Consider the following 27539-nt stretch of genomic DNA (forward strand, 5'->3'; position numbering starts at 1 on the left):
TATATAATATAAGTGCACATAAAATAAATACAGAAATCTCATTGATTATTACAGGTATTTTAGATCAAAAGCAAAAAAACAATCCACCCAAAATTTTGCTTCTCTTGCTTGATGTGTTCACTCGTACGTGCGCTATTTTGTGAAGAATCTGTATTTCTTGTTATATATATATATATATAAGTGGATCTATCATTTTCCTTTCTTTAAAATGGAAATATTTAAAAAAGGACCCATAGCAACATGATGCTGGAAATCGTGGAATATTATTAAACAAAATAAGGAAGCCTAGGTGTTGTGTACATATCCTCTAGAAGGTTTAATATTATATTTAACATTAGATTGACTGACCCACAGGCAGAGCTAGACGTAAAAGTTTTCTTATGTTTCCACATTTTCAAGACAAATTATATAATCTTCACATCTCCAAGTTGCCTGCGCCGCTCCGTGTTTCTACAACTAGTTGATCAGCGTCCCCAAAAGAAGGCAAAGATGTCCACAACCTCAACGACAAGCTCTCAAGGTTTTTGTTACATCCCATCCCATATATGCATCCATTTTCATCACTTTAATTAGATATGTTATTGCCTTTTGCAGTTTTTCAATCGTTATTGATAAGTTGTTTCTATGTTTCCATCTTTTTAATTGTATATCTGATTTAGGCTTTTTCTTTAGACATGTAATGATTAAGAGATTGATCGAAGGTTGCGTTTAATGTATGATCATATAATGAATAACTGAACGCACCTCATATATATGATTTTTTGAAATAAATGTTTACGGGTGCAGAAGTGAGCAGTAATGAATGGGAGTTCATAGACATGAGCGAGCAAGAGGAGGATCTCATTCGCAGGATGTACGGGCTAGTTGGTGATAGGTAAGGATATATCTATGGATATACATGCATATATATATATTCGTTCCCTTCTCGTTTATAATTCCTTGCATTTTTTTTTCTTAATCAATCAAAACTCCCCTATATTAATTGCATTTATATACAGTTTAACAAGGATTTTAGTTTCTGCATCTGCTCATCTCAAGGTTCAAATTAAGTAGAACTATTTCCACTGCAACGCATATGATATGAGAATACTTAGAGTGTATGTTATATATATAATATGTATCACCTTACCGTGTTTCGAAATAAATCAATACCTGTGCTTCTTATACACGAGATATACGATATCTAATTGGCATATAGGCCATTCCGGGTGATCTTGAGCACCATTGGAGGTGTAACCAAATACTTTTCAGCATTTCTTTATCATTTCGGTTTATTTTAGTGGGAATGAGGTACTGCAACGAGGGTAGGCTTTCTACCATGCATCCAAAAAGTTAATTGTACATGGATGCACCTAGAATTTTAACCTTAGATTAAGTTATGTTTTTCATTTATGGATTTAAAAATCAAATTAATATTTGATTAAAATACTAGATGCATCCATGGTTAGAAACTAATTGCGGGCATGCACTTTAAACCTTTTGGGTAAATTGTAGAATTCACCCTTCAATAAGATTAGCGATACATTCCATCTGGCCGGAACTTTGACTATTTGGTAGTAAAGTTATTGTACCGAATTGTCAGTGGGCCACAATCATTATTAAAGACAAAAGTGAGGTTGAATGTAAAAAAGTTTCCTTATTGACCGAAAACCTGTACCTTGACACCCATTTTTTGGAGTAGAGCGGACGAAGGAAAAAAAGGCCAAAAAAAGAAAGTAAGAGCTCCAATTATTTTTGTAATAAAAAAAGGTGAAAGATTTATATAAAAAATTATATAAATACAAGACTTGACCTAACAAGTATTTTTCATAAGAATAGATTAGTACCATTCCAGTATTTTTTTTTTCGTTAATTTCAACTGTAAGGTAAAATTGAACAAAGTTAATTTCCTTTGCTTCTTATCCTTAATTTCTATTTCTGTCCAATCGATCATGACCATGAATAGCGCACCCAGTTGGTTGCGGCTTTCTCTCGTCTAAGCTTTTTGGGGACTGGAGTAAGAATCAAGTTTGAAGTTTTCATTGATATTTTATCTTGATTGATGTTTACATTTTATACTATCAAGCTGTTTAAGGATACTTCTTAGCATTCTATACGAATTTCTTGCTGTATAAGTAATTTATGGTTTACAATGGAACAGGTGGAATTTGATAGCTGGTCGCATTCCAGGTCGAAAAGCAGAAGAAATAGAGAGATTCTGGATTATGAGACACGGCGATGCTTTCTCTGTTAAAAGAAATGAACGTAAAACCAAAGACTGGTGATTTATATATATATATATATATTTTCCAGGGCATAATTCTGGTATATAAATTTAATTTGTTTTGGATTTTGTAGAATTATTATATCCCATTGTATTCCCTCTCGTCGAACGTACACTTCCATTAGCTAATTCGTCATGAATGTCTCACAGAAGCTCCATATGGAAACGGTTTGCATTAGTCTATACCCCAAAAAAAGGAGAAAAAAAATAAGATATGCGTTTATGTTTGATCCTTCGTGATGCTCTCGATTTTCATTTTACAATAATTCAATCTTTTGTTATGCTTAGTACTTACATGAAACAATTAAACATATCAGATTTGGTTACGCATGATGATCGATATTAAAACAATTTGTTAACTCTAATTATCATTATTTTCTTTTTCAGCAAGCATGGAAATAATATTAGAAAAATCACCTTTTCTCCCTTTCATCTCATCACTCAATATATCTAAACATAATAATGAATAATTATATATATATATATATATATATATATATATATAGTGAGAAGAAATATTATTACATAAAAATAGAAAAGTAAATTTAAATAATATAATCACATATAAATAATCAAAATTAAAAGAGTTAAAAATTTAATTATAAAGATTATAATTATTTAAAAATTTGTACATAGTTCTCTCACATAGGCCTCGGTTCCCTCCGCTCAACATGCTTCACGCTTTTCAATTGACATTATTCGCCATTGACGGAGTACTACATTAATTAATTTGAAAATTTATGACGTTCATATTAATAAATAAAGGCCGTATAGTCGTGATAGGATACTAAATTAATTAATTTACGAATAAAACAATTAAATTTACTGTTATATATAGTTCAGACAAAGTATAAGAATTATTAGACTTGCATTCCTACCGTTTTATTAAACCTGACAAGATTTCACCTTGCCCTTTAACAAATTAAAACACTGCAATAAAGGAAAGTCAATTATTAACAGACAAAAATGAGGTGTTACATTATTTTTGTTGGTATAATTTTTGTAATAAACAAGTTATTCATATATATTATGAGTGTCTATTGGTATTGTAATGGTATATAGTGATATTTAATATATTTGAACATATATCCATAATGCATATTTTTGTGGGAATATATATTGGAAACATCTACATCATGCTAAGCTAACTCTTTCAGTAAGAATTTTTTTTATACACTAAATTCAAATTTAGAGACTTTACTTATAAAGAATCAAATATGTATTATTTGAACCAATTTTATTATAATAAAATTGTTAATGACTTTTTTCACACTAAGCTAAGTTAATATTGCTCCCTTCCATTTTTAAAGATGGTATAAAAATTATAAGAAACACATTTAATATCTCTTATTTATATTAAAATTATATTTTTTAACTTTCCAAAATAATAATAATAATAATAATTTTCATGTTATGAATATATAAAAATATAAAAATTAAATAAAATGTCAGAATAATTAAAAATGATAAATATTATTTTAAAGTTTTGAATAAAAGACAGATAAGTAAAATTAAAATATCCGTAAAAAATGAATAACTAAAAAAAATAGTAATATTTGTCAATCCCCAAACATTCTCAATCTTATCCATTTCAATCTTAATTTTTTATCCTTTAAATATTTTCACTGGTGTAAAATATATATTTTTTATCATCTCAATAAAGGAAATTAAATTTGTAAATAAATTTTGTACGAAACTTTATACAATGGAAAGAAAATTAAGAGGAAAGAGAAATATAAGATAAAGTAATTGATATAATAGAAAATTATAAAAATCATTATTTAAATAATATGCTCGTCCCATATTATATTTTTTTTCCTTGAATAATACTCATTTCACACCCAATTATTAATGTGCAAAATAAGTTGAAAAAAAAAAGAGATAAAACTTTTTAAAAATAAATACAGTGATTAAAAAAAAGGGGAAAAATAAACATTATGTAGAAAAAAAGAGTATAAAATAATAATAACTTTTTTGTCTTAAAACCCAGGGTATATAAAAGATGTGAAATCGTTATATTATTATTATTATTATTATTATTATTATTTATGCTTTCTCTTCTAGAGGATGATACATCAAGAAAAGGACGGGGGAAGAGCTGTAAAGGAATCAAAGCGACAACGCGTGTTTGGAAATTCTATGATTCCTTGCTATCATTCCAAACTCTGACCTTGAAATCTTCCTTACATATTGCAAAATCAAATTAGTGAGGACCAATCATATTTCTCAATCTCCAACACTGGACTTGGTCAGCATTCTTTTTCTCACTAACAAATTACCAGTCTTACCTCAAAAAGTCGCTTTCTCAGTCAAACTTGGACTCATTTGCAACCTTAAAACCCAAAGGATTCATTTCTTTAAACATCAATTAGATTGCCCTCGGCCACAACTAGATATCAAGAACCACCATACTCAATCACACTGTGAGGTAATAGATAAGATAGAACATGGAAAGTGAAAGGAATCGGGAACAGAAAGCACTCGTCAATGAACTAATTCAGGGGTTGGAGATAGCAAGAAAGTTGGAAGCAGACTTGAAGATACCCTCTTCAGTTGACACTCGAGACTCCCTCTTACAAAGGATATTATCTTGTTATGACAAGTCTTTACTAATTCTAAGATGGAATGCATTTATTTCCAAGCCACACACCATGCAACATGCAACTAAAACTTCGTCACCAGAGTCCCCAGTATCCGTCGAAAGAAGTTCTCCGAGGGAAAACGTTCCAGGGGGCGTCAAGGAGCTTAAACACAATCCAAAGAAAAGGTTCATTAATTTTACACTTTAATAGCATAAATCAACTTCTTAAAAATTAGCTAGCATCGGTTATGTCTATTCGTTTATATATATCTTAACACTTATGGGATCCTTTTTTGTGTGTGTGAAAATTGGTTTCAGAAAAATGGTGCCAGAATGGATGGATCATGTTAAAGTGAAGATCGAGAGTGGCGTTGAAGGACCCTATGAAGATGGGTACAATTGGAGAAAATATGGACAGAAAGACATCCTTGGTGCAAAATATCCCAGGTTCGTGCGAGGACTTGAGCTTGATAGAAGAAACAATCACAATTATCATCAAATATAATTAATTAACAATCTATTGTTACATTTGCAGAAACTATTATAGGTGCACGTTCCGCAACACTAGAGGTTGTTGTGCCACGAAGCACGTACAGAGATCAGATGAAGACGCCACTATCTTTGACATAGTTTACCGAGGAAGCCACACCTGTGGCCAGGGAAACGATGCCGTTTTGCCGCCAAAGTCACCAGACATACAAGAGAAAACGCATGGTTATGATAGTGACGTCGTTCACCTTCACCATGCACACCCATCACAAGAAAACCCAACAAATTTCAGCAACATTTTAACTGTTAATCAAGAAATGGCATATCCATTCGGATGCATGACACAAGATAACCACACCTTGCTTCCTTCTTCGGTCCCTGAGAATGATCCTATGTTGAGTAGCATTAGCAACTTCTTGTCTCCACACACGCCAGAAACAATAAGTTATTTTCCATCTCTCATTGACAAGCCATATCCAGATTCTGATGTTGCTTGGATCGTTTCAACCGATACATCAGCCTCCAATATTCCGATTTTCGATTTTAATTTCTCACTCGAAACAGAGGGAATTTATTCAAACTTCCCTTTCAATTAAATGCTTCGGGGTTTTTCTTCTATTTGCACTAGATAATAAATGTCATGCTACGTGTACTATGTTTGGTTACCATTTAAAAGAAAAGGATGCCTCAACCATTCTTATTTACAACTCTTTTAAAAATAAATAAAATATAAAAACAATAATATTATATTAGATTACGTTCCATATCAATTTTTAATACTTCAAACAGAATAATGGACCAGCAATGATACATAGCACTAATAAATGCATGCATAGGTATTTCCTTCATTTAAAATAATAAGGTGACTAAATATTTATAAATTTAAATAATTTAAAAGAAATTAAATGCAGAATATTATATATTAAAGAACTTTATTATAACTTTCAATTTATATTTAAAGTAAATTTAATTTAAAATATTCTATATTGATTTTGTAATTATTGTCCTCACAATACTCGTTAATAAGATTTCATTATATATTTTATTACTTAATTTTTTACTTTGGAAAATAAATATACAGATTTCAATTTTATTAATTTGAATTAGAAAAATTTATACTATGATGAGACTAATAATTTAAGATAAGGTAAAACATTAAAATAATTATTATTTTAAAACAGACGCATAATATAAACGCTACATTTTAGCGTACTAGGATTTTCTTTCAGACATACTTTTTTTATTAGTCAACTCTTTCAGACATACGAATGCTCCAAATTTGCGTTTGTATAAAGAACGCACAATATACATCTTTTGTGGAAAAATAAAAGCTGAGAGTAATCAATTAAAGCACATTTCAACAATCTGACGATAATGTTTAAAAATTTTGGCATGCTTTAAAAACGTAGAAAGGCAAGTCGCTATCTTGTTTAAGGAAAGGTTTGGACAAACCTGCTTAATCCTAAGATTATTTTCAAAGTGAGTAGAAGGTAAATTACTGTAAAATTATCAATGAGTTTAGATTATAATAAATTGAGAATAAATATACTTTTATTCAATCGACGCCAGAATTGAATGTTCTGCTTATACTGTGCCTCTATAGGGATGCTAAACTAAACTAGTCGTGTATCCATATCTGTTCTCACTCAAACTCTAAGCTGAGACAATCACAGCTTTACATTTAACTCCAAACCCCCGCCCCCCGCCTTCTAATTATGGGCAGGGTTGATGTATGATCATGATGCAGAATCGGAGAAGAATCAAGCATGATTGAGGGAAAACTTCGGCGAGGGTTCAGAAATTATTGTCAATCTTCAAATGTTTTAATCTCTTTTTCCATACTTTTGTTTGGGTCAATTCTTTTTCCCTACATGAAGAACCAATCGCGTTTTTGGGCCCAAAATACACATGACAACGAGACTTATTTGAGAGACCGGGCCCGTTCAATTAAAAGAAAGTGAGTGCTGCAAGGCACAAAAATGGAGCAAATCTGAACATCAAAAGCCTGGTACAATTTATCCTCTCGTTGGATCAAAACAAAAAAAGAATTCATCCCCTCTAACAAAAAGAAAAGAAAATAATTTCTCCCAGTTTTGAGCTGATTACACAATGAGATAGTAAGTGACAAAAAAATCATTAACATATCTCTCGTTCTAATATATTCCACAGCCCTTTTACTCACCCTTCAGAAAAACCCGTTACATTTATTTTCACCCAATGCCATTTTGTTCTATTTCATTATCTCGGAAACCTCCATACATAGCGTAAGATATTACATGATCTGTTAAACTGCCAACGGGTAGAAGCGCATGTCACAAAAGGTGATAGCGTCTTTTGTCTACAAGCCGCACAGACCCGGCAGAGGTTGTCTATGTGGCAAACTCTTACCGGTTAGGCATAATTGCAAATGTTATGAACCATTCGACTTGGCTGCAGAACATCGCAACGGAAGATAAAAAGGAACCATTAGCTCCTTTTGATAAAGAACTGCGTGTTCTTTCAATATAGAGCAAATGAAAATCTTATCTTAAGCTACTTGAAAGCGAAATTATTTGTACAAACAGCAGGATACTTGGGTGAGATAGTAAAGGAAAGCCATCTGCATCATAGCCTTTATGTAACACGAGTATCTTGGTCCACCTAAACTACAACAGAATACACGTCATCCTAATCAATAATTAATACTGGTGGGGAAAAAAGGAAGAAAACCCACGTCGGCTTACTACTTACAAGTTACAACAAATTGAATTGAGGTTTAGATATCGGATGTTACTAAAAAGCAGACAGAGATCCCTTGAACCCCTCTCCAGAGCCCAAAATATTTAAGAGATTCGTTTGCCACATAAATCGGCTGGGTATAATAGTAGACGAGTGGCTAAGAAGAGGGTTCAAACGCAGCCTGCTGATGCCAAACGCCATTGAGATTAGACTGCCACAATCGGACCATTCCATCGTGACCTGTAGTGGCCAATGTCATTCCACTCATATCCCACTCCATTTGCCACACCTAAACAACATTTAACCCAAGAAATCCAGTTACCATTGCCTTCTTATATAATCTACCAAAAACCATGATAAAACATCTAAATGGTCTCTGAAATAAGACGTACCATGCCTTCATGACCTGACAATAGTGCAACTCTCTCCACCGGGAGTCTCCCATTATGATCAGGGTTCAATCCAAGGTGCCATATTGCAAGTCCCTTGGGTGTTGCAACAGCAATGATCTCATATGGTCTACCAGAAAATTAAACCAGTTATAAATATATGCATAGTAACTGAACAGTTTCATTCACCCTGGTAAATAACTACCACTGCTAAGTAGAACGAACCTCCTTAGTGTTGATTAACATGAAACCCAGGACAAGCTCGATATGGAAGTCCAAGCTATTAAAAGTGATTGACAGATCTCTAAACTTTTGCAAATATTTACCTGCCAATATTTGGTGCCCATGCAACAACATAAACCTGATCACCCTTGTCCTCAGGAAGTGCCAATTCTGCCACCGGAAGCCATCTTTGATGAGCTTGATCAAATTCCCATACCTGTGGAAAAGTGAAAATGTTGAAAACTATTTTTCTGTCGTTAAAAATACTGAAATCTTCCCCATTGTCACAGTTTGTAGCATTTGCAAGGTTATGCACGATTCAAAGAGATGAAGAGGCAAGTCTAGAATGCAATAATCATACCATAGAACAGTAACAATAAATCAAGATAAAATAACAGGGCAAAACTGTAGACAAAAATTACCTTGGAAGAATTAAGCTCTGATGTATTTGAATTAAAACCTATAAGGAAGCTGGATTCCCGGTTTCCACCCTTTTGTGGATTCCAAGATATGGATGCAGAGAGACACGTAGCCTTTCCAAATGCAGATACTGACTCAATAACATTTTGAAATTCAGCCTAGAATGGGAATGAACAACATAGAAAATAAGTGGGTATTCTAGTAATAAGAAAATTTAGTATCACATTACAAGTCTCAAAGAGAAGGTATAATTTGACAAATATGTAAAGTAAAACATGCTAGTTTCACCTGAAGCTGCCAGTTTTTCAGTTCCAAGGGATCCAAGAGCTCAAAAACTTGTACATTACCGTCTGCATATGCGGCAACCTTTAATATTCATAAAAAAGTAAGTGAAAAAGAGTAAGTCATTGATATATTAACTTCATGCATTCTTCCAGGATTGCACATGAAAAGCAAGCAGAGTGCTGTCAAGGTGATAGATGAAAAATGTGAAATTGCATCAGGAAAACAGATGACTATAATTATGAATGGCTATTTGAAAATTAGATTTAAGAAATATAGTTCCAGAATAAATATTTAATGGAATTGTTAGCAGCACTAAAACTCACCATTTTCAAACTAGTCAAAGAGATTCCAAATTGAACATCAAGGACTTTGCTTGAACTGTTTCCAAAGCTTCTACAAATCTTCCACTGAAGAGGCTGTGAATCTACACATAAATTTAATTTTCGGGCTTTCAGCATTGAGCGAATTGAACTACTTAAAAAATAAATCAACGAATTTTAGCAAGTAACAGAATGAATGATACCTTCCACAACCTCCTCCCACAATGACACAATTCCATCAGCGGAAATACACGCAACTGCATCGCCATATTCTGGCGGAACCCAAACAATCTTGACGATGTTTCCTTCCAGAACCTTCACAGTTTCAGGGGAAAATAAATACAGACTATAGAAATCATACAGAGAATAAAAACAGGCGAGGATATAAAAATGAACAATAACTGGTGTTTGTAAATAAATACAAAATATTAATAATGTGAGTATCGATACTAACCCTAGATTTGAAAGAAGAGCGGAGGGAGGAAGAGGGTGGGTCGGGGAAATCGAAGATCGAAAGCGTGCCATCGACGGAACCAGCAGCGAGTCTGGTAGAAGAGTAGTTCCATGAAGTGCATGTTGTGCCATTATCGAGCGTCAATAACTCCTTCGCCATCTCTTTCCGTGAAACTCCTCAAACCTAAACACTGTTTTTGGGGTTTAACATGCCACTGGGGTATACTGTTCAGTTGGGGGGTAACGCTATTCCAAATTTCCAATTTTCATCCAAATTGGCTTTAAATAAAAATATAAAATATAAATAAACTATATCGGTATCCAATACAAAATATATTACAATAATCTTTTCATATAAATAAATTTTCAAGTATAATTTAAATATTGTTTTAAAAAAAAATATAATTTAAATATATATCTTTTGAAGATATTTACATCAATGATTTAAATAAAGTAGTTTTTATTAGAAATATAATTTTTCATTTTAAAAAATTACATACTAGTTCTTATCTTAAATTAAATAATTTTTTTATATTTGATTAATTATACGTGAGACGTTAGTCTTAGAATATTTTAAATAATACTTAATTAATATTAAAAACATAAGATATAGTAAAATATTTATAACAAATATTAAAATAACAATTTTGTTAACGTAAATTATTAATATTAAATATCAATGACAAATAAAAAATATTTTTTAAAATATTTATTACTATTAATCGTTTAAATTTGATTCTAAAAATTAATATCAATAAAAAATATTAAAATAATATTCTATGAAGCAAATTAGCAAATTTGGTATTGAATTGTTCGGATGAAATTGCTGTCAAAATTATAATTGACAGGCTAAATAAATACTTATTTTTTATTATAATTATTTAAATTAAGATAAGTTATATTTGTTAAACGTATATTTTGTTTTATCTCAACTTCTCAAGCGACTGTTTTATTGGCCTAACACTCTGCGCGTTTTTTTTTTCCTACAACTTTCCACATCGTTGAGTGATTAGAGGATATTAAAAAGGATCCTGCTTTGAAAATTGATATACTCAAATAGGTAGAGTATAATATTTTTTTAGTTTAAATGCATTATTAGTTATATAATTTATCTTAATTTTACTTTTTATAGTTTAACACTTTGGCTTTTGTACCTTATAGTTTTATAACTTTAATTTTATAAATTTATTTTAGTGCCTTAAATTTTATTCCTTTCAATATACAATACATTACTCTGAATGTTTATATCTTTCAAAACACATGTTTTGATATATTATTGGTAATGGGGATAAAAGTATTTTTTTTAACTATAGAAATAAAAAGCAACTCGAGTATAAGAATTAAAACTAAACATGTGATGTAAATTATAAAGATTAAAATTTTATTTATAAAGTGCCTTATGATAATTTTTATTACTTTTTTAAAAACAAAAAATAATTAACAAAGGCAATATTTTAGTCAGGAAAAATTGAAAATTGGAATAGAAGATGTTTTCTACGATTTTAGTTTTTATAAATAAATAAATAAATATATATTCTTAGATACACATTTTTAAGAATACATAAGAAATTATTTATTATAAATTATAAATTTTAACATATTGATATTAACCATTATTTTTTAATAATAAATATTATTTATTATGTTTCTATTATATGTCTTTAAATATATATTAAAAATTATATTTAATAAAAAAAACTTTATCATAACAAGAGGTGTAAGCTTTAAAAAAATAAAATAACATACGTATTTGTAGTTCAAAACACAACATATCTAGGCTCATTTAACGTAGTAAAAATATCGACCCAAAACAAAAAACGTAGTAAAAGTAAGATAGTTTTAATAAGACTTTCTATTTATGTCTAATTTTATATTTAATTTTTTAATAAATGTCAAAAAGTAAATATAATAAAAAATTAATAAATAATAAACTTTATTAAAAAATGACCTTTAATATTATTTATATATTAACTATTATAATATTTTATGATTTTTAATAAGGTTTAATAAATTAAATAAAATTGTGGTAAGAATATAAACGTTATAGAATTTCTATTATGAGCAAGAAATACAAATAAGAATAAAGATTCAAAACTCACTCCAAGTTCTCAACAGATGTTGCCACTGAATTAATTACGAACCTACACTCGATTACGACTACGGTCCATGGAAGAACTCCATGGCCCTACCTCTTAATTCAGAAAATTAACATGTAAGCTGGTCCAATCTTTGCATTTATATGAGTTCCCATCAAAATTACTACTCTAGATCTGCTCCACTGTTCGAAATTCGAACACCACACCAGCATGGATAGTCATGGCGGAATGGCCCCATGCCTGCACACCCATCTGATATTCACGACGAGATAAAATAGTGCTACTATACAAATTTTTTAATGCTCATAAATGTACTTTAGTATTTGAAATTTACGTGATATTAAATATAAATTTCATTCATTTAATTATTTAATTTAAAATTCATATAAAATAAATTTTACACACAAAAATATTATGATAAATCATGAAATTATATACTAAAGTTTCATTCATTAATTTTTAATCGTTAATTAGTTATAATTATACATCATATTTTAAATTAAATATCTCATTTATTCATCCGAATCGATTTCAAAGCTCAATTGATATAACCGTAGTATTCGTTCAATATTGTTCTTTTGATTTTTATTTTTTATTTTTTGAATGAGAACATAAGATGCTGTGGATGTTATGGTGTGAAATTAATGTCATTTCAAATATTGAGCCAACCATAGCAATAATATGCTTATTTTAAATTTTGAACTCCATCTGCATTTGTAGTCCTTTTTTATCTAATTTTGTGGACCTGTAGAAAAAGTCACGTTAACTTCAAAGTATTTATTTTCATTAAATGTCACATATATTCGTCCAAGTTGCAGATTCCAACGTCGCCAATACTTCAAAGTTGAAAGATTAAACAAGAATTGCACCGTGAAGCTATGTATTTAAAACAGTAACATTCTTCTTCACGCTAATTCACATATGCTAGTAATTGATTACAAGACAACGCTAATTTAAAAAATAGATTAACTATTAACGTCTAAAACAAAATCCGTAATCTCCTAAGCGCAGGAAACACCGATTGCGGTGGCAGTGAACCGCTCGGAAGCTGACCTTCTGACCAAGGAAGAGATCTCCGGCGAAAGTGCACCAATCTCAAATTCTGGAACTTCGGGAATGGTGGAGAGAACGGGTCCAGACTTATCATAAACAACGTAGAAACTCTCTTTGGAGTATTTGTCTGTTCCTTGGAAACTAGCAGTGGTGGATTTATTGTTGGACTTGAAAACGGAGCGAAGAAATTTCTGAAAGGAGCGAGAGATGTTGAAGGACTTTCTGGGCATGACCGATGAATTTGGTGCAAGTGGTAAACGTCGACGTTCTGGTAAATGAGACATGGAAAGGGTTCTAGGGGAATTTGCTATAGCTGAGTCGAGTTGGCGTTTGAAGGAGTTGAGTTCGAACGAGTCATACAGTGTGCTGCCACAATCCCACAACTCACTGTTATCGTAAAGAGGAGATGAGTTTGTCGCTGAAAATTGGTTTTGGTTTTGTTTTTGGTTTTCCTCTGAGAGTTTCTCCATATGAAACACTAATAACTACTAACCGGAATCCTATGAGACTGTCGTGTCTTTTTTGTATGTGCCAAAACTATATAGGAGAAGATTTACGAGAGAGACAAAAGATAAGGTGACGTTTCATAGCTTTTGTATTGGTTGGTGAAGGATCAAACGCGTTAGTTATGACTAGTGACCAGAAAGGTTACTCCTTATAATTAAGTTATTCACGTCCAGCATATATGGACCATAAAAGAGAAACTTCCCATTGTGTACAATAAAGAGAATACGAAGAAAGAGAGACATGCCATAGGATATGATGTTTGATATAATTAGAAGAAAAAAAAGAAGAAAAAAAATAGTTTTATTTTATTTTATTTTGAAGTGTGTTTTTAAAATATATATTGTAATAAAATAAGTTATGTGTAAATATTATTATATATGATATTATATACAATATTCTTTTCTCATATCCAAATAAACTAAGAGAACACCAGAGCTAATTATAATATCGGTCAAACAAAGATATTTCAGAAACAGATCAGCTTTAATTCTTTAAACTTTATAGCATTCTTCAATCGTGTATGATTCATATGATGATTTTAAAAGTATTATATTATATAAATAAATTAATGAGAACAGATGGGAAACGGGGTACGTGTAATAATAAGATGTTACCCTTGGATCATGACAGTAATATATAATAAACGGACGCGTTAGCTATCGACATTGTCATGGATGATGTAATTTATGAGTTGTTCTTAAATATTATCCCATGTGAGATGCTTACTAATTGGTCGTAGTTGGACAAATATATACTATTTTCTTTTCTTTTCTTTTTGTTTACAGACATAAAGAAGCAAAAGGAAAATTTATCTGGGAATTGTGAAGCTGCGAAGAAAATTTCCAGGATCTCTAAGCTCGACTGTTGAAGTCTCATCCATGGAATAGTTTAAGTACAAAATAATAACAATAATAACAATAATAAACTCATTGATTGATTAGAGAATAATTGGAAGAATTCGAAAGTTCTTTGTAGTAGTAAGCTTGAAATATGAACGTAATTAAGCTCATATTGACATTTTGTGCGAAACAAATACAAACAGAAAAAGTACAAAAAATTATATTGAATATTTTCTTGATTTTCATTAATAAAATATGAGGCCTTAAAAAAATATATATATATATATTAGAGGGGAAAATATAACTAACAACTTTTACAAATAATTATATTGAATATTTTCTGTTGATAAATGTTGAGCATTCGATGAACTGCTTGATGCAGATTATTAAATGTTTAGTCAAACTCGTTTATTTAATTAAATAAATAAGTTTAAATTTGAAGTTATGGTTAATTATTTAAAAAAAATACTAATATGTTGTTAGTTTATCTCTTATTAAAATGAATCAAATTTAAATTTTATAAATTTAATATTAATAGGTTGTAAGTAGCTCTAATTTATATACATACTTAAATACATTATAATTTTATTTATAATTTTCACTCTAAAACACCATAACAAAAATAAATTTTATTGGCCATTATTTTGTAACCATAAATACTTTACCAAAAAATTATTCTTCAAATTTTAATTAATATACTTATTGTTCCTTCTTGTTAGAGAAACAGCTGTCTTCAAACCTTTGATCTGATGTCCTTTTGACAATTGCTGACGTGGGATGGTACCTACAAAAGGCACTTAGATGTTGAAGTCAGGATTCAGCTCAAAGTAATAAATGGTATTCAATAATGAAAAGTCAACTCTCAACCTGCTCTTCCTACCTTTCTTTTATAGGCACTGTAATGGGTTAATGGGCCAAAAGTCAACCTTGACTTTTGGCCCTTTTCATGATTTGAATAAAATTCTAATTATTAAGTTATCTTTAAATCTTAGAGATACTGATTCAGACTAGTCGAGTAGGTATTCGGTTTCCTTTTTCTATATGTAGGGTCCATCAGTTCCCCTATCTAGTACACTAGTCTCCCAAGCCCAAAGAGGTACGATTTGAGGGCTTTAAATTACTAGGGGAACAGTCGAACGAGGGGGGATTCGGTTTGATGAGTGATAAGGAATACCGAGGAGGGTATTCGGTTTTCAATAAAGTGAATGTAATCAGAAGAATTTAGTAAATTAATAATAATAAAAGTTTATAAAATTTATAAAAATAAATAATAAAAAATGGAAAAGGATTCTTCGAGAATCTCAAGTACTTTTTAGAGTTTCCTCGATATGTGTGCGAGAAACAAAAGGGTACTCGATCTTGACCACTTGATCTAGGACAGATCTATCGGTTGGAGAGGGATGTGACCTTTCATATGCCCGAGGGCCCTTTATAAATACGTGGTGGTCCAGGTACTTTGTTCTCCACTTTGTCTCTATACCGAGAAGTATATACTATCGCTCCAAACCGAAGGGTACTCAAACTTTCTTTTTCAAACCGACTATTGTGAGGTACGCTTCGTTCTTTCCCTATTTTTATCATGGCCGGATCCTTAGAATGGGAAGACTTGTTATCTGAGTCGTTTATGCCGACTAGTGTCGATAGTCAACATGCTGAGAAAAATGAAGGGGGGGGTAGCACTTGGTTCAGGACCTAGTGGGGGTGGTGAAGACATAGAGATTTGCGTTAGGGAGTGCAATGATGAAGCCGAATCGTCAGAGTCCAACAATTCTGATTCCTCTGAACCTTTACCGAGCATGAGCCCCCTTAGGGAGAGACTAGTACCTCCCCCTTGTACTATTCCTGGATACGAGTGGGTACACGGTGAGGTAGTTGCCTACTTCTCTCGGTATAGAAGAAATAAGGATCTTCAATCTTTTGTTGATCATGTGGACATTTCATTATGGAAGCCATCCGATCCCTACCCCATATTCATTAATCCTTGTCGTGGGGATGAAACCGAAGACCCTGAGTTTGTTTTTCAAGGGGGTGCTGGGATGACCGACACCTTCTTCGTGTATGAGTATATGTTTAGGGAGCTAGGTATAAAATTGCCCTTTAATGACTTTCAAATGGGAGTGTTGCGAGTTTTAAATGTAGCGTCGACACAACTCCATCCGAATGGGTGGGCGGCTATTCAGGCTTTTAGAGTACTTTGTAAATTTCATTACATTGAACCTAGTGTAGGATTGTTTCTTCATTTTTTTTGTACCCGTCCATCGGACCTGGCTAGTTGGATATCCTTAATAAGGCAACCAGACTTGCCTTTGTTTAAGCCTTATGCTTCGTCTTTTAAGGGTTTTAAAATCGGTTTCTTCAAAGTAACCGTCCACTCCGTAGGTAGAAATTTTTTCTTTGATAGTGAAAATAGTCCTCTTTTTCCTTTCCGCTGGACCCGGGTGTCTTGCCGGTACGACTGGATTCCCGAGGATATGTTGTCGGTTAGGGAGTTAGCGGCATTGGAATATTTAAAGTCTCTTCCCCGAGACCTTCCTGCCCGACATATACTTTTAGTATTAAAATCTCCTCAACCTCGCCTGGACATGGATGATATGTTACGTTATTGGGGTTTTATTTTTGGTTTAAATGATATTGATTTGACTGTCTGCTTTTATTGTAGGTTTAATGGCTCAGCGTGATGTTCACGTGCCGACATATCAGAAAACTTTGAAGTCTAGGGCACCTGAGAACACGCCCACCGAGGAGCATCGACATCCTCAAATGGACCATATTCCTGTTGCGACCGAGCCGCAACCTCCTCCCCGAGACCTTGTCATTGCCGAAAACTAACCAAAAAAGCGTAAAGACAAGGGCAAGGAGAAGGAGAAGAGCAAAGAGGCGGACAAAGAGAAGAGGAGGAAGCACTCTCATTCAGGAAGGCCGAGTGGCTCAGATGGGAGCCGACATCAAGGCCGGGGTGACCTGGCGTCCGGCACTGGGAGTTCCTCGAATAGTGTCTTCCCTCCTTTCTTTTTGACCGACACCTTCCTCAACCAAGGTGTTCATGCTGGCCGAGCAGTTGCTTCTGACTTGCTGTCGGACGCAGGAAAGGAAGCGGTTAGCAACCTTGAAATTGAGTCTGTGTGGAAATACTTCTCGGAGTTTCAAATCCGAGCTATGATGATGCTCCGACGACTGGCTCTGGAGCCCACACGGGAGATGAGGAAGGTTCAAAATGAGTATGCTGTCACTCAGCAAGCTCTTGCAGAAAATGAGGAGATTCGGCAAAATCTGGCCGAAACCAATAAGGCTTTGGAAGCCGAGGTTATTCAATATAAAGAACACTATCATATAGTGAAAAACTGGCTCCAAGCTACTGAACGAGCGCTGAAGGCGAGGGAAGAGGAAATGGAGGCTTGGAGGGCAAAGTCTGTAGGATTGGAGGAGTCTTTGAGGGCCAAATCCGTTGAGATGGAGGAGGCAGTAACAGCTGAAAGGCACAGGGCTGATGGTGAAATAAAAGCCTTTGCCGACAAGTGTTCAGTTCAAGTGGCTAGTGAACATGAGTCGGGCTTTAATCATGCCGTTCGCCAGTGCTATGGTTTTTGCCAAGTGCCTTCTGACTTCCACTTCGATCTTACTAGAGATTTTTTCGGCAGTAGGTTTTTGCTATACAATGACGTAGATGAAGATTTAGAACCTGACGCTGAAGTCCCTCTAAGGATAAATATAAATGACAATGCTGCAGCCCCTGATGTAGAGGCGACCGTTCCTGATATCTCATGTCCAGATGGTGGAGATGAAGGGAATTTAGTTTAATTTCTCTTTTATATTCATGGGCTGATAGTGTCCAAATTTTTGTAATCTTTTTGACAAAGAAATAGAAATTCTAACTGGTGTCATTCCTAGTTTTTGCTAAAACAAGTTAACTGACTACTTTCCTGTTACATATAAAGATATATAGCGGTATTCGTTCTTAGTAATAGCTTCTTCGTTAGGCCGAGCAGGGGTACTTGGGAAAAATAAATTTAATCCGACTAAGTGCCACTGAAATATTAGTAACGCTTCATTCTTATCCGAGTAGGGTTAGTCGGTTGGGGAAAATTCAACCTTAACCAAGTGATACCTGGGGGAGACTTGTAATGGATTCATCCTTGACCGAGTGGGGGTACTCGGGAGGGAGGTAATTCAACCTTACCCAAGTGATACTTGGATAGTTGATTCATCCCTAACCGAGTGGGGGTACTCAGGAGGGAAATGATTCGACCTTAGCCAAGTGATACCTGGGGGGGACTTGTAATGGATTCATCCTTGATCGAGTGGGGGTACTCGGGAGGGAGGTAATTCGACGTTACCCAAGTGATACTTGGAAGGGAAATATAGTTGATTCATCCTTAACCGAGTGGGGGTACTTAGGAGGGAAATGATTCGACCTTAGCCAAGTGATACCTGGGGGGGACTTGTAATGGATTCACCCTTAACCGAGTGGGGGTACTCGGGAGGGAAATGATTCGACCTTAGCCAAGTGATACTTGGGAGGGAAATATAATTGATTCATCCTTAACCGAGTGGGGGTACTTGGGAGGGAAATAATTCGATGGTGCTTGAAAGATAATCCTGGTGCATAAAAAACTGTATAGGTGAAAAAGAAGAATTTTATTGATAAGGTGCCTCGTTAAAAACCTTCCCAGGAAAACCCATTTTCACTTTCTTTTAAGAGGATAAAACCTGGGATAAGAAAAGAGTACACCTGTTTATGCATTACAAGGCTTTAACTATAATAATGCTTCAAATGTGTGACATTTCAGGTTCTCGGTATTAGTTTTCCTTCCAATGTTTTCAACTTGTATGCTCCGTTATTTAATCTTGTTGTTACCCGAAAGGGGCCTTCCCAGTTAGCTGCCAGCTTCCCTTCTCGCCGATCTCTGCGTGCATCTCCGGTTACTCGCCATACTAGGTTATTTTTATAAAATTGTCGTGGACTGATTTTGGAGTTGAATTTTCTAGCCATCATTCTTCTGTTAGCCTCGATCATAATGGCAGCTTGGTCACGTATTTCATCTATTAAGTCCAAGTTGAAGGCCAGAGCCTCTTCATTAGCCGATTCTTCGAAATTCTCCCTCCGGAATGAGGGTTCCCCAATCTCTACTGGCATCAGTACCATAGGTAAGCCGAAAGGGAGTTTCTTTTGTTGTGGTTTGCGGCGTGCATCGATAAGCCCATAATATCTCGGGCAGTTTCTCTGCCCATTCTCCCTTTGCCGAACCCAGCCTCCTTTTTAATTCATGTAAGATCACTTTGTTTGCGGTCTCGGCCTGGCCATTAGTCTGAGGATGTTCAACAGATGTAACTCTGTGTTTGATATGCAGGCCTTCCAGAAACTTATTGAATCGACGATCTGTAAATTGAAACCCATTATCTGTAATTAGTGCATGAGGGAGGCCGAACTGTGTAATGATGTTTTTCCAAGTGAATTTCTTCACGTTGTTAGCCGTGATGGTGGCGAGGGGTTCGGCCTCAATCCATTTGGTGAAATAATCCACGGTGACGAGGAGAAATTTACATTGCCCTTTTGCTAAAAGGAAAGGACCGAGGAGGTCCATTTCCCAAATGGCAAAAGGCCAGGGAGAGCTAATGTGGCGAACAGTATCGGCGTGTTGATGCAGGTGAGGACCGTGTTGTTGACAGGGAATGTATTGTTTTACAAACAAATGACAATCTTGAGTTATTGTTGGCCAGTAGTATCCGGCGCTGAGGACTTTCGCTGCCATAGTTCGTCCATCCGAATGGGTACCACAAATACTTTCATGGATTTCTCTTATGACGTAGTTAGCTTGATCGTCGTCTAGGCATTTAAGCATAGGGGTTGAAATTCCTCTTCGATACAATTCTTTGCCGAGAAGAAGGTATTTGGCTGCATGTGCTTTTATTTTCTTAGCTGAAGCTGTATCCTCTGGTAAGTTGCCATCAGTGAGGTACCGGATGAGTGGGGTCATCCAATTATGGGATAAATTTTCTATATCCATGCATTCTTGTCTGGCGATGCTGGGTTGGATGATTTCTTGGTGAACCACGCTCTGCAACTGCCCTGGTTTCCGTTGGCTAGCCAGCCTAGCTAGCCTGTCGGCTCGTTCGTTCATGTTTCTTGGTGTGTACCGAATACATACCTCCTCAAACTCTGCCTTTATTTTCTTGAATTCCTGGTAATATTTAAGCATGACCGAGTCCCTAACCTGATATGTATCGTTAACTTGTTCGGTTACAATTTTTGAATCACTCCAACTAGTAATGCGTTTAACTCCCATCTCCTTTGCTAGCCTGAGACCGGCGAGTAAAGCTTCATATTCAGCTTGATTGTTGGATGCCTTAAATTCAAACCGGATAGATTGTTCAATGGCGAATGCATTCGGTCCTTCAAGAATGACCCCAGCTCCACTGCCTAATTGGTTTGATGATCCATCAACATGCAAATTTCACATGTCTGAAGTGGTATGTCGTTATGTAGTGAATTCATTGATGAAGTCGGCTAACACCTGGGCTTTAAGAGGGCGTCGGTTCTCAAAATGGATATCAAATTGAGATAATCCAATTGTCCATGCTACCAACCGACCAGCCAACTCTGGTTTTCTCAAAATTTTGGCCATCGGACAATTTGTACGTACCACCATCCGATGGCTCTGAAAGTAGTGTCTTAACCGACGAGCTGTGTGGACTAAGAGGCAAGTACTACTTTCTCCATTAATTGATATCGGAATTCAGGACCTTGGAGTGTTCTGCTGACGAAATATACGGGATTCGGTTCAGGTGTTTCTTGAAGTAAAATCGAACTGATGGCGTGATCGGACACGGCCAAATAAACAATCATTTCCTGATTAGGTTTTGGTTTAATTAGCACAAGTGGCGTCGCTAGCACATGTTTGTATTGTACGAAGGCGTCCTCACATTCATTGGACCAAGCAAATTTTTAGGATTTCTTCAATAATTTAATGAAAGGCCGAGACCTTTCTGCCATTATTGGCAAGAATCTAGCGAGGGCTGCAATCCGCCCGGTCAGTTGTTGAACGTCCTTGACATTTCGAGGGCTGGCCATGTCGATGATGGCTCTACATTTGTCGGGGTTTGCCTCAATCCCCCTTTTAGACAACATGAAACCCAAGAATTTACCGCCAATTACACCAAATGTGCATTTTTCAGGATAAAACCTCATACCATGCTTTCTGGCTTCTCCGAATACCTCCTCTAAGTGGTCAAGATGTTGCTTCAATGCGAGGTATTTAATTACCATGTCGTCCACATGCACCTCTATGCATTTACCCACTTGTTTTTCAAAAATTTTGTTCATGAGTCGCTGGTATGTTGCTCCTGCATTCTTCAAACCGAACGGCATCACTCGATAACAAAAATTTGTCGAATTTGTGATGAATACCGTTTTTTCTCATCCGGGGGATACATTCGTATTTGATTATACCCAGAATAAGCATCCAAAAAATTCAGTATTTTGTGACCGGCTGCACCATCGACCAAGGTATCAATGTTTGGTAGGGGGTATGCGTCTTTTGGGCATGCTTTGTTGAGGTCCGTGAAGTTCATGCACATCCGCCATTTGTCGTTGGCTTTTTTAATCATGACGATGTTGGCTAACCATGTTGAATACCTGACTTCTCGGATAAAGCCAACCTGTATTAGTTTGCTGGTTTCTTCTTCTACTGCCTTTGCTCTATCTCCACCAATTTTTCTCTTCTTTTGAGCTACCGGCTTGGCCCATTTGTAGATCGATAAGTGGTGATAAAGAAATGCTTGATCAATGCCAAGCATATCCGAGGCTGTCCAAGCAAACAAATAGGCGTTATCTAATAGCATCCCTTTGAGGATTTGCTTTTCTTGTGCATTCAAACTGACCCCTAAATAAGCAACTTGTTCTGGCTTTGCTCCTAGTTGGAAGGGTTGCTTGTTTTCATTAGGCTCAACCCGATATTCCTCATCCATTCTAGGATCAAGTTCAACATCTAACTCTTCTTCCAACCGAGGGGATACAATATTGACATCTCGGTTATTCCCATGAAAGGGTCTAAGCCGTAAGCTTGCAAAGTAGCATTCTCTGGCTATTTTTTGATCAGCATGGACGGTAACAATTCGGCCTCTTTCAGATGGAAATTTTATGGCCAAGTGCGGAGTGGACACTGTGGCCTTCAGTTTATTCAGGGATGGTCTACCAAGTAGTATATTATAAGATGTGTTCGCATGTACTACAAGATAAGTAACTCTTATATGTTTTCCGTCGTGCTCTGATCCAAACGAGGTATACAAGTCAATACACCCCTTGGTCTCTACTCGTTCTCCAGAAAAATTGACCAACGATTCGTGATATTCTTTGAGCTCTTCTTCCGAGATGCCTAATTGCTTAAATGTATTCCAGTACAGGATGTCGGCCGAGCTCCCCTGGTCAATTAGTGTTTTTTGAACAGTGCAGTTAAGAATGTCTACACTAATTATCATGGGATCATCCTGCACCGGATCGACTCTTTGAAAGTCATCGTCAGTGAACGTAATAGGCAGGATCTGGATTCTGCTGCCCAATGAAACATTATTAACCGAACGGACATGCCTGAGATGCCTCTTTCTAACCGAATGGGTAGGTCCTCCACCAGCAAACCCTCCGGCTATAGTGTTAATGACCCTTTTCGGATACTTCTCTTGCTCATATCTTCTAGCTGGAGGTTCCCTGGACCTGCTCCTATGTCGTTCAAATTTTTTGCCGTCAGATCTCCTTGGTGATTCAAGGTGACGGTCTCTTCCTTTGTTAGGTTGCCCCATGGGATTTGTCTGTACGAAATCTTTTAAATATCCGTCCTTAATTAATTCTTCAATTTTGTCTCTCAGTGTTATACACTCTTCGATAGTGTGACTCTGTTCTGATGGTACCGGCAAGACTTACTTTTATCTGCCCGAGGAGGAGTGTTGGCGCGTCTAGGCATTCTCAATATTTTTGTGGCCAACGCTTAATCAAGTACTCTGGACCAGTTAGTGTTGAGCGTAGTGTAGGAAGGATACTTAGGTCCCCGAGGTGGTCGTTCAAGTTCATTTCTTCTCTCGTTTCCCTGCCTAGCTTTAAAAGCTTCCCTCTTTTCTGCATTTTTTGAGTTGGATCCTTGGTCCATCCGTACCTGGTTCCGGTATTCGGATAATTCTTCCATCTGCATATACTTCGCAGCCCGACTCCTTAACTCGTCTAGGTCAATTGGGGTTTTTTTGCAAATGCTATTAACGAAGGGTCCTGGCTTTAACGCTGTTGTGAGGTGGTGCATAGCCACTGCATGTTCCAAGTTATGGATTGAAAGAGTCACTTTGCCAAAGCGTTCCATGAACGCTCTAAGTGAGACTCTTTTTTCTTGACGAATATTGACTAGGGCCAAGGATGTTAAGGGATGAGGCCGGCTTGTGGCAAACTGTAAGTTGAAGTGTCTTGTGAGAGTTGCAAAAGAGTCGATGGATAAAGGGGGGAGTCGGGTGAACCAACTGAGTGCAGGTCCTCAGAGTGAAGTAGGAAAAATTCTACACCATAAGGCGTTGTTTTCTGTGTACAGACCGACTTATGTTGTAAAGACATCCACGTGTTCTCCAGGGTCAGATGTGCCATCGTATTTGTTTATTGCCAACCCTCTCCAATTATCGGGCAGCTTAGCCTCCAGAATATGGTGAACGAATGGGCTCCAGTTCACAAGATTGTCCCGGTCATTTCTGGTTACCGATTGATAGACCTGCCTTGATTTCTCTTGCAACGCTGAGAATTCCCCTTGATCTTGGATGACGGGAGTAGTTTGGAAGGAGACATGTGTCCTTATCTCTTCCCTTAAGCCAGCATTTTCCCTTCTTATGGCCGAGAGTTCCAGTGCATCTCTTTTTCGCTCCTTCTTCATCTCTGTTATTTCTGCCTTAAGCTACCTTAGTACAGCTAGAATGCTTTCCTCTGTTCCTCCCTGCATCACCACTTCAGGTATTGGTTCCTCTGGTGTGACGCTCTCCATTTGTTGCCGAGAGGTTCCTTCCTGCTGGCTTCTCGTCATTACCATGCTTAATCTTGAAAAATGAAGTTAATCGGGCCCTACGGTGGGCCAAAATGTTCCTTCTTGCTAGAGAAATAGTTGTCTTCGAACCTCTGATTTGGTGTCCTTCTCACAATTGCTGACGTGGGATGGTACCTGCAAAAGGCACTCCGATGTTGAAATCAGGATTCGACTCAGAGTAATAAATGGTATTCAATAATGAAAAGTCAACCCTCAACCTGCTCTTCCTACCTTTCTTTTATAGGCACTGTAATGGGCTAATGGGCCAAAAGTCAACCTTGACTTTTGGCCCTTTTCATGATTTGAATAAAATTCTAATTATTAAGTTATCTTTAAATCTTAGAGATACTGATTCAGACTAGTCGAGTAGGTATTCGGTTTCCTTTTTCTATATGTTGGGTCCATCAGTTCCCCTATCCAGTACACTTATTAAATATTAGTCAGAAAAAAATTAATTTTTACTAACAATTAAGATAAATTTTAAAAAAAATTAAAATAAATGTCAATTAAAAATATACAGAACTTTTAAAATTAAAATTCTCACTTTTTCTCTCATCTTCGTGAACCAAAATCTCTCTCCCATTACATAAGTATTTTGTTTCTCTTAACCAAAATCTCTCTCTGTGAATTAAAATTTCTCTCTCATTGCATGGATATCTTGTTTCTGCAAACCAAAATCCTTTTCTCATCACATGGGTAGATCTAAGAAGAATGCATCCGTATTCTTCTTGATTTTCAGAAAATCCAACTCAGTTTTCAATTAGTTCATTTTTCTTTCAATTACCGGTGAGTTTAGTTTTAGATGTATGGAGAGATAATACTAAACTTTTTGGTCATATGATTATGGAGGTTATTTTTTTAACAATTAACAATTTTGAAACTTGATCCTTTTTATATTCTCTTCTTGAAGATTTATAAATTGATAGTTGTTTTGAGTTCTCTTGTTCTTGAGATATGGCAAATTGAGCAGTGCACAAAAAATTGAATGGAATAACCAATAAAATGCTTTTATAAAAATATTTTTTTCTATTTTGTTCATAATTGACTTTTTATGTTAATTTTAAGACATTTTGCCAATACAGGGGATTCTCAATATTTTACGCTCTATTTGTATCATTAATGTCATTTTACCTATTGATGGTATCAAATATCTCCAATAAGGATTCACAAGAAGGGCTGGTTGTTAATAGATTGTCTACTTTCTCTAATTCAGTATTGGAGATATGTTAATGTATAAGCAAATTTTAACTTGTTTAATATGATAAAAGCTTATTTTTAAATTCTTTTGCATTCTAACTAGTTTAGGCTAAATTGATGGTGATGCTTGTGGGATATTGATAAAATATACTGACTTATAATGTGAATGTAATTGTAAAATTCCTTGTTTATAATTTAATATTCATGTCGTATCATTTGTGAAAATTGATGGTGTTATTATACTCTTTAGATTTTTGATAAGGAAGCAATGGAGGAAGTGAGAGAGAAGAGAGAGATACATGATATAAACCCTGGTTATATTGTGCAATTCCAAGTGGTATAAACTAATTTGTTTTTGAAGATTTGCTTGGTTTTTGTTTGTGATGATAATTTAATGTGATCTTTTTTTTTTTTTTTTGGTTATTACATTGGTTGATCCAACAAGAAGTGCTTGAGAACAAGAGGCGTTGCAAGGCTAATGCTCGCCTTAATTCAACATTTAAAATTAGGAGGTTGGTGGTTGGGGTTGAGATTTAGTTTGTGTTCCCACTATAGGTATTAACTTTCCACTTTTCAAGTGGATTTAGTTGCATATGGGTTGTTTGAACTAGTAAAACTGTGTGCTGTCTTTTTTGTTGGCGTTTATGCTATGTTTTTGTGTACTTAATGAAAAAGAATGGTGTGGCATTGGGTAAAGTTATCATTGGTTTGAATTTGAATCTTTTTATGTGGAATGAAATGAATGGCTGGTTACTTCCTATACCTTCCATTAGAAGGGAAGAAAAAGATAGGTAATGTTTGTATGGAATGGAATGTAGTCCTTCTGATTTTGTTTCATTTCAATTTTCATCCTATTTTAAGCAATCCAAATAGTGGAACCTAGTGTCATTTCATTTCACTTCATTTCTTTCCTTCAATCCAAACATAGTCTTAAATAGGCTCACTAAGAACATGATCATATTGTTATAATAATTGTTTCAAATTCTAGTTATATTACTTGTATCTTTGGAATAATACCTCTTATTGGAATATAAATGTGATTTGTGCATGGAAAATAGTGAGTTCTACTTTCTCCATGGTGTCATCTATGGATTTAAGAGGAAAAATGAACTACTAGTTAATGCAGATATGTAATAATTACTTTGATTTAATGTAAATTTATGTTGAATTTTTTTAGTTCGACGTTTTTTAGATTAAATTTAATGTGTTTCTTTACTGCTTTGGATGTGGTTTTGTAATTGTACTATTAATGATCTTGTGTCTATCCTAATTTTCAGCCTTTCATTATTTTTATTGATCATACATCTTTCAGTGTTGTGATCTTTTGATGCTTAGTTCATTGTGCTTGTGGACAATACTAGTCCACCATTTAATTATTTTATCTTTGGTACAAATTACTTATTACAATGGACTAAAAACTTTGAGTTTGGTAATATTTCCATATCTACTACTGAATTTATTATATTAGCATAATTTTTTTTAATGGTTAAGGTGTTTGATTGGACTAAAAAAGGATATAAAACTTGAATGTTGATATTGTTATTGCCATAGTCAGTTGCTTGTTTGAATTTATGTAAAATTAAGTCTCTGCTTCTTTTGTTGTATTATCAATAGGTGGGCATGCATAAACTTTGATATTTGTTCATATCAATCCTGAACTTAAT

The 27539-nt window shown here is 34.9% G+C and overlaps 5 protein-coding genes across 5 annotated transcripts; 2 read left to right on the plus strand and 3 right to left on the minus strand.

Annotated features, from left to right (window-relative positions):
- The first annotated feature begins 462 nt into the window (after window positions 1–462).
- Window positions 463–2264, plus strand: LOC113870169 (transcription factor TRY-like). Its single transcript, XM_027506767.1, has 3 exons — window positions 463–520; window positions 787–874; window positions 2141–2264. Exons 1-3 carry the CDS (start codon window positions 490–492, stop codon window positions 2262–2264), a joined length of 243 nt encoding a protein of 80 aa, XP_027362568.1. The 5' UTR covers window positions 463–489.
- Window positions 2265–4689: 2425 nt separating this feature from the next.
- Window positions 4690–6036, plus strand: LOC113869816 (probable WRKY transcription factor 53). The gene is made up of 3 exons (XM_027506308.1): window positions 4690–5030; window positions 5163–5291; window positions 5380–6036. The coding sequence occupies exons 1-3, from the start codon at window positions 4711–4713 to the stop codon at window positions 5927–5929; spliced, it is 999 nt and encodes a 332-aa protein (XP_027362109.1). The 5' UTR covers window positions 4690–4710; the 3' UTR covers window positions 5930–6036.
- A 1772-nt stretch (window positions 6037–7808) lies between these two features.
- Window positions 7809–10399, minus strand: LOC113869678 (protein SEH1). Its single transcript, XM_027506126.1, has 8 exons — window positions 10142–10399; window positions 9891–10002; window positions 9691–9791; window positions 9371–9448; window positions 9085–9240; window positions 8767–8879; window positions 8444–8570; window positions 7809–8340 (listed from the first exon to the last, which is right to left on the minus strand). The coding sequence occupies exons 1-8, from the start codon at window positions 10298–10300 to the stop codon at window positions 8209–8211; spliced, it is 978 nt and encodes a 325-aa protein (XP_027361927.1). The 5' UTR covers window positions 10301–10399; the 3' UTR covers window positions 7809–8208.
- Window positions 10400–13133: 2734 nt separating this feature from the next.
- Window positions 13134–13786, minus strand: LOC113869795. Its single transcript, XM_027506271.1, has one exon. It carries the CDS (start codon window positions 13757–13759, stop codon window positions 13238–13240), a length of 522 nt encoding a protein of 173 aa, XP_027362072.1. The 5' UTR covers window positions 13760–13786; the 3' UTR covers window positions 13134–13237.
- Window positions 13787–19710: 5924 nt separating this feature from the next.
- On the minus strand, window positions 19711–22001 carry LOC113870170. Its single transcript, XM_027506768.1, has 2 exons — window positions 21616–22001; window positions 19711–21049 (listed from the first exon to the last, which is right to left on the minus strand). The coding sequence occupies exons 1-2, from the start codon at window positions 21999–22001 to the stop codon at window positions 19711–19713; spliced, it is 1725 nt and encodes a 574-aa protein (XP_027362569.1).
- Between the last annotated feature and the right edge of the window lie 5538 nt (window positions 22002–27539).

The sequence above is a fragment of the Abrus precatorius genome, unplaced genomic scaffold, assembly GCF_003935025.1.
Source record: "Abrus precatorius isolate BTA unplaced genomic scaffold, Abrus_2018 Scaffold6, whole genome shotgun sequence".
Classification (NCBI taxonomy): domain Eukaryota; kingdom Viridiplantae; phylum Streptophyta; class Magnoliopsida; order Fabales; family Fabaceae; genus Abrus; species Abrus precatorius.